The following is a 12,312-nucleotide window of genomic DNA, read 5'->3' on the forward strand; positions in this document are numbered from 1 at the left end:
TCCGATTCTCTTGTGATTTGATATGAGAGGGTTAATTCTTGCTGATTTTTCTTTTGCCTGCTCTTTTTTTGTTTTAACACTTTTGGTCTATACAAAATCAGCCCAAGTAGCTTGTTTCATGGCTTTAACTGGTTGGGGCTTTTTTCTGGTTTGGCTGTTGGGGTTTTTTTTGAGCGAGTTATGTACGAAAAGTGCTATTTTTCTTGTCTTTGACTATCTTTAATATGTGCTGCTTAGAACCTAAGATGCATTATGGAGCTTTTAGTTTCCTCATCTCATGAAATTAGTACCACTTAGCTCCTTTAGGAACAACCCTCCTAAGGCTCTCTAGGGAAGCATTTTTCTAGAGATATGCATCAAGCATTTAACCTTTCTAAATAAAGAAGCCTTTTCTGAATGCCTGTCTCTTCGCTGTTTGTGAGCTGAAGTCTTCTAAATGAGAAAATGGCTTTTGCATTTCAAGTATGGCACCTCTTCAAAATGATTTGGGCTTGCTACAGTTGCCCTAAGAAATGTTTTGTAACAGTGAAATGGTTTGTAACAGTGCAGAATTTTAATGTACGTGTATCTTGGAACTTGGAGTGCTAGAAATTTGTGACCTGGCAAAACAGGGAGATGATTTGAATTGGATATTATGTGGCTACATGATCTGAAAAAGAGAATAGGCTATGCCATTAATGGATATTTTCAGACTTGTTAACTATGTAGCTGCCAAATTCCTGTCTCTTTCTGCTTATTTATCTCAAGTCTTCTTGCCTGTAGCCACGGTTATGTGATAGTTCTACTTTTATGCTTCCCATTCCCTTACTGGTTTCCATCTGCTTGTTCTGCTACTGATTTAAATATCCAAGACGGGAAGCGTGCCAAGAAACAAAGCCATCAGTGTCTTAGGACTGAAAGATGGTAGGTGATACAATGCAGCTATCTCACAAGACTATTACTTGATGAAGAGCAATTCTTAGATCAAGTTAAAATTGACATGAAAAATTCAGGCTGATGTACCCCTCCTTTTCTTCAGCAGGGACAGATCCATTAAGGCTGAGAATAGATTTTTCAGAAAGGAGCTAGATAGATGCTACAACTTGGGCAGATCCCTACTTCCATGACATCTGTTGTTCCTCTCATAACTACAAAATGATGTCTTGTGTTTTTTCATTCTCTTTTTGCTTAGCGGTACCATAAGATCTTTCTGCCTTAAGAGACATTAATACTTTTGGCCCAGCATGGCAACAAAGCTTTTATTAATATAAACGAAGCACTTGATGCTGATACAGACAACCAGAGGAGATGGCAGTAGTAAGAAATAATTCTTTTCCAGTGAGAGGCTGACTGATCTTCTGCACAGAGCAAAACAAATCACCAAACCTGGCTGTTAGCTGTGCTTTGAAAATACCTGTAGCTTAAGAAGAGAAGACAGTAGAGGAGAGATGAGGTCATGAATCAGGTGACATTCACTTATTTCTGTGCAAATTGATGCTGTTCTTGTATTTTGAGGCATGAAATAAGTTAAAGTGAAAGGTCTACTCGCCAAGCCTACCTTCTGAATGGGGAGACTTCTGAACTGAAAACAGCTACTGCTTATATGTAGTGGTGCCTTCCAAGTCACTAATATTTATTTGAAATCGAGTCAATATTTTTGTGAGTTGCACTTAGACTGCTCCAAGGACTAGGACAATGCTCCTTTTAATGTCACGGTTAAGGGAATGCTTAGTTTATCAAATATATTACTGTGATTGATGGCATTCTGCTTTTTCAACTGTTTCCTTCTTTCGATAGCAACGTAGACAGCAAAGGATAACACAGAGAGTGCACACTGTTAACAATGGAGAATATCAGAGGTAAGAGATCAAATTGTATTAACGGAGAACCAAGATTGTTTTTATTGATTTTGCTCATCTCCCCTTCACCAGGAAAAATTTTTCAAATATTAGTTATGCATTATCTCTAGGTCAGCGCTGTTATAATTCATTGCTGTTTTCTTAGTGACAGCAAACTTGTTACCATTAACCTGCAAAATTAGAGGATAGATTCCATTTATTCTGATTTTCCCCTCTAGTTATAGGAGTAGAAAATTGAATCTACTTCCAGCTAAAAACACATGTATACAGACACAATCTAGTCTTTTATAATAAAAATGTGTTTATATGTAAAATCTCGGGTAATACAGAAAAAATTACTATTCAGAACTGTTTGAAATTCTAAATAAAAATACAAACTAATCAATGGAATGGTTGATCTAGTCTGATTGTTCATTACATGTTCTTCACTCCTACCTTGTGTGTTCAGTGTTGGGGCTGAACAAAACCATAAAAACTCTGAAGATAGTTACTATGGAATGAACAGTATTTGATTTTGTTGACTAAACTCTAAAATCAAACATGTAATTTTGAGTGGAAGATAAGGGAGATGGAAGGGGGTTTTCAGTTTTGGAAGAACAGTTAGGAAGGGAGCTGTGAAAATGAGGTTTTAAGGGATGAATAGCAACTAGCCAGATGTTAGCAACAGAGGACTGCAGTAGCAGGGTGTGAATCCCCTAATTTAAAAAGGAATTGAGAATTAAGAAGGCATCATCTGAAGTGACAAAGGATGAGAGGGGAAGAGTCGTTTTATGACAAGATAATTCATTTTTAACTGAGCACACTTCTAAAAAAATGAGTGGAAGCTCATACTGGGAGAGGCTGTGATGAATAGTAATAGGAAAGGCACAAACACACGTTTGTGTGTTCTCTAGCACAGAACTGGGGGACATGTGGATGGACTTATCTTTTATGGCACCCATAGAAGTTTGTCAAGCTGAAAACAATACATGTGTTTTTCTTACAGCTCCGTGGCAGAGGAAGACCTTGATTCTTTCTTAAGGAATACAAAATTCCAGTATGAAGCTTTTCGCAGTAGTAGTAAGTCATCCTTTTCTTACGTGTGTCTTCTAAATGATAAGGGATTCTGAGGAGCACCGAGTGCTCTTTTTGTCTATTGATTTATTTATTTTTTTTATAGACACACACATAAAATGTGTTTTGACATGTCTGTTAAAGTCCTCAAACTTCTTTTGATCTCTAATCCCTGAAACTTCACATGTTTGGAATCTACAGCTATTCCAGTTCTCAAAAGCAAATAAGTCCCGCATGCGGATTTACTGAGGCTTTCCAGCTATTTTTGTGGAGGCAATATCAGTGCCGTGACCTTCTCTTGTAAAAATATATTACTGGAGATGTAAATGTGTGTGCATATCTTAGTAAATAATTTATTAAATTAATGGGAATCATAGTAATGGTGCAAGAGAGGATTTGGCTATATTTAAGGATTCCACTAACGAGTTAGAGGAAAACAACTGTATCGGCTTAGATCCACAAGCTTTGCTGACAGTGTGTGACAGTCACTAAGAAGCTGGAGGACTGATGATAATTCTTGGGAAATGCTGCCTGTAATTTGGGGGGTTTTGAGAGGAGGGGTTTTTTTTTCCAGGTTTTGTGGGATTTTTTTGGTTTGTGTTGTTTTTTGTTTTGTTTTCTTGGGGTTGCTTGTTTTTTTGTTTTTTTTCTGCAAGTCTATTTCAAGTCAAGCTTACTGTTTGCTAAGTTATTCTACTGTTTTAACTAAATTATTGCTAAATGTTCTCTTGTATTACTCTAATGAGGTCTACTAATAAAAAGCTTCTGTGTAACTTCTGCAGTGATTGTTTTGTGAGCTGTTCCTGAAATTTAAAGGCTGCAAAGCACAACAAAAATTTTCAAAGGAAGCTTTACATAATGAACCTCAGATTCAAGTATTGAAAATACTTTTTTTTTCTTCCTATAGGGCTTTCATCTGATGCTACAGTGCTGACGCCCAACACAGAGAGCAGCTGTGACTTAATGACCAAAACCAAATCCACGAGTGGAAATGATGACAGCACTTCCTTAGATTTAGAGTGGGAAGATGAAGAAGGTATTTATTCTGCTGTTTAGCTTCATTCTGAACTTACAAGTTAAATATTTGACAGTTGAAACTAGGATGGTGGTAAATTTGTTGGTTTAATCACCTCCCGTTTTGAAAACTGTCAAGTGTGTAATGATGAAGTGGTAAATTATTTTTAGCTGGAAAAACCTTATTTTTATAAACATAGTTATCTAAGGAAGTAATTTCCCTGAAACCGTCAGTCAATATTTTTTTTCCCTGCATTTTGTGTAACTGAAAGCAAAACTCATGGTAAAGAACTGGTGCCCTCTGGTGCTCAGCAGCAGAAGACACAGCTTGTTCGCGGTTTTAAAATGGGAAACTTGGAAGAGTCTTGGACTGAGGTCCTCCGGGAAGCATTGCTTCTTTAAACCCTGCTGCTGCCGTTTGTTACACATCGTTTCTGGTCTCTTCAGTAAATCTGCAGAAGCTCTTGTCTTCGTTTCGTAGTTAAGCCAGTATTTAGAGACTGATGGCTCTACAAAAGCTCACAAAAAATAAGCTGCCATTTCCTTTAGCCGATGCAGAGCAGGTATTTTTGCTCTGATAGACTGGGCTTGGACAATCTGCATGTAGCTTATGTGTAGCGCTGTCAAGAGCACTAAAATGTCAAGTTCAGAAGCCTCTTTGGAAGCCTTAAGTTTCACAGATTTACCCAGAAATACCCAGTATCATTTTTTTAGCCAGTGTGTGCAAGAGCTATTAGCGTTTCAGAGGAACTGAAGCCAGGGCAGGAGCTACATAGCTTACTGGATTTTACTTTGAGTAATTGGCACCAGTGCAGAAAAGGGTCTTTGGGGGGAACTCTATTCTATGTTGTGCCTAAGGAATGGGCACATGGCTTTTTTGGCTTCTTTACAGATCCATTTGTCCTTCCACTTAGTATACTATCTTATTAAATATGGAAAAGCAGATGAAAGATTTGGGTTTTATGAGGCACATCTGCATGCAGAATTGACTTCATTTGGCTGGTTGAGGGTCTTGTTGCACATGGGCTTGTGTTAGCCTTGTTGGGTAATGTATCTCTTGGTGTAGGATTAATTATCGGTGGTGTTTGCTATTCACTGTTCTCTTACTGCTGTCGTAGTTACTCAGCTCAAAACCAGGTGAACAGGTAGTCAGATCTGACAGGGGACAAAAACTGCCTAAAACCAGGGAACACAATGACTGCGTAGCTCTGTTTGCAATGCTCAGGAGTGGAATTACCCATCTGGATCTTCCAAGGATTCTTGTTGTTTCTTCTAATGTTTTAACACAAATGTTTGAGCACTTCCCTCAAAATCAAGTCTCTCTCATAAACATTTCTTAAATTTCAGGCATGAACAGAATGATTCCAATGAGAGAACGCTCCAAAACAGAAGAAGATATACTCCGGGCAGCCCTGAAATTTAACAGCAAGAAGGCGGGCAGCAATCCTCCGTCGGCCTCCGATGACTCCAACGGGCTGGAGTGGGAGAATGACTTTGTTAGCGCCGAAATGGATGATAACGGCAATTCCGAATACGCCGGATTTGTGAACCCTGTCTTAGATGTGTCTGCGTCGGATGTAAGGATATCTGATTCGGATCATCAGGACAGATAGTGAAACTGCGCGGCCCTTGTTTATCACCAAATGTCGCGAAGGGAAACGGAACGTTCAAAACCGATTTGCTCTTTTATATAACCTAGTTCGCTTCTTTCTTAGAAACGGATCAGCGAGGACTGGGAATGACGTGCTCTCTGAAATAATTCAGACTTAAGTGCAATTTTAGCCTCTACCTTCTAAATTTTTATGAGAACTTGGATGATGCTATTGTGTATATTTCTGGATATCTGGATTTAATATATAATTATCTGCACTAATTTAAGCTTCATAGCTTGACATATCTCTATTTTAATTAGCCTTTTCTTTCTGGATGATGGTTCAACTGACTTTGGAGTTCATCATCAGCCTAACATTTATCTGAAACAGTCTTATTTATTTAATACTTGAATATAGGAAAAGAACTTAAAATTTTTATTTCCAATACGTGCTTTTTGCCGTGTTCTTTAGATATTCAGAGGGTGTATTTAGCCAGCTGCCTAACAAATGTCACGCAGGGTAAACGGCAGCTTTTCCTTGTCTAGCTTGCAGTCTTCCTAGTCTTGTCCTCTTTTTTTTTTTAAAATTACTTAATAGTAAGCATAGTTAGCCTCTAAACATAGTATAAATCATCAGGTTAGGTAAGATAATGCCTTGTATAATATGCCAGACCTAGTAAGTGTGTGCTAGAGAGAACAACAACCAAAAAAAAAATGTTTGTGTCAAACTGGAATTTTGAACCAGTATCTAGTAGAGAACTGGGAGGACCAAAGTTTCAATTTCCCTGCCCCCCTGAACAGTGAAAAACCTATAACGAAGCTGGAGTGGAACAATGATTGAAAAGCAATTGTTGTCAGAGCTAAATGGAGGAGGGATGATTGCTCTGCTGCTGGTGTCAAAATGAGCAGGAACTGCAAGACTACATTCCTGTGGCTTAAAAAGAACAAGTTGCAGAGCTGTGTGCTTAAATTTTCCGTCTTTCCTGTGCCTCTAAATTGGATGGTTAATATGAACTGAAGTTCAAGGAGGTGTTGATTTACTGCAAATCCAGTGTAATGTATTTGTGGTTTCCCTGATAGTTCAACTTCTTTAAAAAAGCTCATGGAGGAGAAGGTACAAAACACTTGTAGATCTCAAGCTTTCCCCAAAGTTTCAGTAAAGCCATTCTACTCTACTGTTATTTTGTGTAACTGTCTTGTTTTTCCCTGAAGAAAGGGGAATGGGGTGTAACTCCAGCACTGTGGAGTAAAAGCTGCAGACATGGCTGTCAAGCAGTACATGTGCATCACGAGCAGAACTGAATTGGTTGGCTCAAGCTGTGTCATTGTTTCACATCATTTGAGCTTGTACGTAATATCAGGGTCACTACAGTGTGGTCCTCTTCATGGTAACTTGAACAAAAATGCACACTGGCATTCAATATGTACAAATATCAACACTAACAGATGGGTTTTGTTGATAACATTCCTTTTCCTAACTGAAATTTTAGCTATGTTATTGAAAATATTTCTATGTCTTGATCTACATCTGCAATGCCTGCAATAAGCTTTAAAAATTTGTACACATCAAATGTCTATTTTTGGTTTGGCATAAGCTATTACTGTGTAACTTCTGAGCATTCAGTTGTATAATATGTTCCTATGGAAATGAAGGCAACTTTCTCAGCATGTAAATATCACATTTCTCTTTTTACTTATTGAAGCTTAACTTTCGCCTTCCAGTGGTCACTACTTTTTCCTGACCACTGAACATGAGGTGAAGTTCTCCTGGACCATGCTTTGAGACAGTACACGAGCTGATAGTCCTGCCTTACGGAAGCAAGAAGGGCTGAGGAGAAAGGAAGCTGACCTCACCTTACTGTGATGGGCGTGTTCTGTAACCACGGTTAACAGCGTTCCTCTTTTTCAGAGTGTAGTGCACCAAGCTGATTGAGAAATTGTGGTCAATACTGGGGGAAACTTAAGCATTTGGAAGGTTACTTCAAGAGCTGATGTCAAACAGTTCAATGGTACCCTGAAACACGTATCTGTCAGTCCTCCTTTTGGCAATGTTCCCTGCTGTGTCACACACAGTCAAAGCGGTGGGTGAAGATGAGTTGTTAGGCTACCCAAAGTTACCTCTGCACTGGTTTAACTAAGGAAGCTTTTATTCAATAATGACCTGTGTATTTAAGTACTGAATTCCATTGCATCCCTGCTTGAGACCTGTTGCTTTGGAAGGGCAGCTCGAGCAAGCTGCAACACCTGAGGACTACATTGAAACAAGTCTTTTTCAAACTAATGTTTGCTGGTCAAATCAACCTAGTGAGAGGATCCTCCTAGGAGAGGATTCATTTCTTTATGTGTACTTTGGGGTTGATTTTTATCCCAGGTAAATGTAAGTTGTAGAAATAGTGTTTGAATAGACAAATAAAATGCACCATCAGCCTGTGTTTGAGTTTCATTGCCTCTCCAGGGATGACTTGCCACTTGTGATTGTTTGCCTTAATCTTATGTGATTACATTGTGTAGTTCAGCTGTCTTCCCCTCAGCTAAAATTCTCTTTTTCTGGTCATGATTAAAGCTGAAATGCATCCTAAGGTTGAGGCATGACAAGATGGGTAACTCTTCTGTATGCTCTGTTCTCATTCTTTCCCGTGTCTTTCAAGCAGACTGGACAGAAAATGATGCCAATGAAAAGCTGAGCCCCTGGGAAGGAGAAACTGGACTGAAACAACCTGAGGAATACTTCAACGAAAACAAAATTGTAAGAGAGCTTGGGGCAGTGGGTGGATGTAGAAAACTAGCTAAAAGTGTTTTAGCTTTATTATGGAGCAATGCAACTTGTAGAAAGCCTAGAATAATGCCAGGGGAAATTTCTTCTCTGCGTTGTCCTGGAAATCATTTTATTCACTGCAAGTGCTTTTACGTTGGAGTTGTACAAGACAGCACATCCTTACTAGGCAACAAAATGCTTCCATTACAAAATATTGTGGTATTTCTACGTATTGTGATAACTGACACTGCATGTTTATTTACATTCACAAGCAAAAGTAAACTTGCCAAAATATATATTTCAAGTAATTTTAAATATCTTGCTGAATTGAAATAATAATAAAAAAACCATTAATGGCTACGTTGACAAAGTGTTTTTAAGCTGTGAAATCTGGGAATTTACAACCTAGGCTTGAAAATACTGTTTGGAAATTTCAAGTTAAATGCAAAGTATGAAGTATAACAAATGCAGACAGGCATTACGTCTTTTATGTAGCTAACAACTGCTGGGGCAGAAACACTGCTCGGCATTAATGCTTATTAAATATACCTTCAAGGCACGTGGTCACAGTTCTGGAATTGAATCGGCTGCAAGGGGTTTGAGGGGCCTGCTATTGCCATCATGTTTGTGTGGCAAAAAGCAGTGATGGGAGAGCTCACACCCCCTGGGGAGGGCCGTGGCAGGAATCTGAATCTGGTTCTGTTGCAAAAAGTATGTTCAGCCTGTGCTGAAAATCAGCCGTTAAGACTGATGTGCAGTGGTGTGAACCATCACGAACAGCGGGCTGAGATGACAGCCTTCAGTTTCCCAAGTTGTGCAGGTTTCAGCAGACCAAAATCTGATCCCGGCCTCCTTCTCCCGGCTAGCAGGACTCATTTTCATCAATCTCCATGGGGCTTTTGTTTTGGGAAGAAAACAAGGAAGAAGAAATGCCCTTCTCTGGTATAGGCTGCAGCGCTGGCAGGCATCTTTCTTGTGAGATGGGTACTTGAGCCAAGTGTAAGTGAGTCTCAAAATAATCCATGGACTCTCCTTCTTGAATCTCTGCGAAAATCTGGTAGTCTCCAAAACAAATGATGCATTTCCATGGTAGATCAATTTTGTTCAAGTAGCCCAGCTCTGTTTGGTCCACAATCAGTTTTGTTTTCTTGCTCATGTTCTTTATCTCGAAAGAAAATTCCGAGCTGTTCAATTTTCTGTAAAACTGCAATGAAAACTGAATGCGAGAAACACGAGTATCCATTAAGTTATGCTGGCAGACGTTACTGTCACGGCCAAACTTGGATGTTTCATCTGCCCTCATCTGTTGTCGCTTAGAGAAATTCAAGCAACGAAACATCATCTTGTCTTCTTGGCGAGGATGGTAAAAGGTCATGTGGAGACACGTTATCGTTTCTTCTGTTTCAGCTTCTTCAAAAGAGCTCATGATCAAGTGAGTCAGAACTATCAAGAAAGAAGTAAAATCACACCATGAAATCACTGCGATACCAAAAGAAACTGGCTTCAGTGTGGCATTAAACCACTCGAAATACTATTGTACAGTGGCTGTAGGTAATGTGTAGGAAATCGGCTGACGCCGTAACAAAACCATGGAACGAGGAAGCGGGAGTTGAGCCTGCCCAGTCCCTGACGAATTATTTCCCACTGCTTGGCCCAAGACTCACGCGGTGACCAAAGCGAAGTGCCAGCTAGCTGCGCTCCACTCTTCGCTGCGCTCGGTCTTGTATCTGGCACAATAGCCGCGCAGCACTCTGAAAAACACCCCTGACTGCAAATTGCTGCCAACTACTTCAGGTAGATTTATCTTCAGAAGAAATATGTCACTGAACAGTGAGGGTAAGCTTTAATTCCTGGACTTAAGATGAAGTATTAAGTAGTATCGTCTGGGCCTGTGTGCTTTGTTTTCCAGTGTAGTCCTTGGACTAGAAGGTATCACACAAATGACTTTTACAAATACAGTCTGACTGCAGGCAGCACTATTACAAATGTGTATAAAGCACTCTAGTCTTGTATGAAACAAAACGCCGTGTTCAGCAGCGGCTGATGCGACAGGATGTAAAACGAATGCAAAAGCTGGAATATCAGCGAGACCTCAAGTCAGAACCGTCACCACCTCTATGTATTTCTCTTTTGCCCATCAGAAAATTCCAGCTATCTGCTGCAGAATTACTTAACCAGGCCCTAAAGATAACTTTTTCAGAGTATGTTTTTTGGTGCTTTTTTTTTTTAAGCTTCTCAGCTGCAGCACAGAGATGCTTGCTTATGAATTAAATTCTGTTCCAAAGTCTCGGTGACTGCAGCGCACCCAAATAAAATGCAGGAGACACCTTAGGAAACACTGTGATCTGGTCCTCTCTGCATGCAAGGCCAACGTTTTGCTGCATTTAAGCTTAGTCTAAAGAGAGAAAAGGCTGGGTGCTTAAAACAGGAGCCAGAGAATGAGTTTCCAGTTACTCACCAGAGAGACATGTGAGCAGCTATTTAATTGGAATCATAAACTGCAGATGGTCGGCACATTACTCCTAGATTGCAACAGGTTCCCGACTGTCACACACCGATCCTGAGCTTTCTCATCAGCTCTATTCAAAAGCCAGCTTATGTTTTATTCTGTTTTTTATGGGTAGGTGAATCATCACTGCAATTAAGTGTTCTGACTGGTGTTGTTTTGAAGGCTAAATGATACCACTGTACATAAACTCCAAACACAGTGACTGATGGTCTATCAGTGCATCCCGTTCTGTGCGGAACCTCAAAATTGCTTCCTTCTTGCACCTTTTACACAATAAGAAGAGTTCTGACACCGAAGTTTAGCAACCTCAGCTTGCTTAACTGAGAAAGAAACATACTATTTCAAGTAACTCTCTTGAAAACAAACTAGGGAATATCATCTGTGCTCCTGAGAAAAACACAGAGAGATGCCTTGATGTCAGGTTACTTCTTTGCCGCTTGTAAGAGAAGCTGCGATGGCATCAGTATTCTGCCCTCCTTATCCTAGCATGCCACAACTCTGCGGTGCTGGAAGCAGCTCTGTGAGCAGGAGGACGACTGTCTGTGCTTAGTTCTGCCTTTTGCTGTTCTGCACCAGCAAGAGGATGTGAGAGGTTATACAAGCTCAGCTTTGGTTAAAGGGGGAAAACCAAGTCATTTCACTTAGTTGGTGGACTGGCCCACAGAGGGAGTTTTCTGTCTTGAGACTTGGGCTAAATTTGATACCAACTTAGAAGCATCTTCTGCTTCCGTTAGTGTGTTCCTTAATTGGTTTCTGAAACGCAGCCTAAATGGACGAAACTGAGGAATAGCAAGAAATGTATTTTGAGAAATCTGCAGCGTATATAACTGTGATCAATGCAAAACCTTGGCTTTATTCACGTTTATGAATTTTACAAATGGCTATCAGTTAGGGAAGGGAAAGAAAGGCAACTGATTGCTTCATCAGCACCCGCTGATTCTGGATCTCAGCAGCTCAGACACGCAGCTAACTATACACGATTTGCTCTGTGTGCCACCTCAGGTATCCCCAGCTCAGCTGCCAAGTCCTGCATTCAAGTTTAACTGAGGTTCAACTGAGGTTCAACTGACCACAGTTTCACACTAATTCTGAGTGTCTACTTACTAGACCATGTTACACAGGAGTAACATTTCAGAGAACTCCAACCAGAAAAGGAAACTTTCTGTAGTTAAACGCAGACTTCTGCAACTGTAAGGAAGCCTGTTGCACTGCTGTTGTCCATACCTTAATTTATGTCAAAGCAATTGTGATCTTACCTGTTTCCCTTCTCCCAACATCATGTCCTTCAACGTATATCATTCATTCCCATTGTAGGAGAATAACAGAGCGTTACGAACACTAACTTGAGAAGCATAAAGCTCCTACTTGACTGTTCAACCATGTATTTGAGAATCTTAGAATCACAGAATGGTTTGGGTTGGAAGGGACATGAAAGATCATCTCATTCCAACCCCCTGGCAGGGGCAGGGACAGCTCACGCTGGGCCAGGCTGCTCCAAGCCCCTCCAACCTGGCCTGGAACACTGCCAGGAAAGGGCTTCCACAACTCCCCT

The 12,312-nt window shown here is 40.2% G+C and overlaps 2 protein-coding genes across 2 annotated transcripts in view; one reads left to right on the forward strand and one right to left on the reverse strand.

Moving 5' to 3' along the window:
- AP1AR (adaptor-related protein complex 1 associated regulatory protein) overlaps nt 1–5,518 on the forward strand; it is an 11,160-nt gene extending 5,642 nt beyond the window's left edge. The window contains exons 7-10 of the mRNA XM_009876815.1: nt 1,777–1,838; nt 2,824–2,897; nt 3,799–3,927; nt 5,253–5,518. Coding sequence (XP_009875117.1) covers nt 1,777–1,838; nt 2,824–2,897; nt 3,799–3,927; nt 5,253–5,518 — 531 coding nt within the window. The remainder of the gene's footprint in view (nt 1–1,776; nt 1,839–2,823; nt 2,898–3,798; nt 3,928–5,252) is intronic.
- A 3,595-nt stretch (nt 5,519–9,113) lies between these two features.
- On the reverse strand, nt 9,114–9,677 carry TIFA (TRAF-interacting protein with forkhead-associated domain). Its single transcript, XM_009876814.1, has one exon. The coding sequence runs from the start codon at nt 9,675–9,677 to the stop codon at nt 9,114–9,116; it is 564 nt and encodes a 187-aa protein (XP_009875116.1).
- Between the last annotated feature and the right edge of the window lie 2,635 nt (nt 9,678–12,312).

This window comes from Apaloderma vittatum, unplaced genomic scaffold (genome assembly GCF_000703405.1).
Source record: "Apaloderma vittatum isolate BGI_N311 unplaced genomic scaffold, ASM70340v1 scaffold17609, whole genome shotgun sequence".
In the NCBI taxonomy this organism is placed as follows: Eukaryota; Metazoa; Chordata; class Aves; order Trogoniformes; family Trogonidae; genus Apaloderma; species Apaloderma vittatum.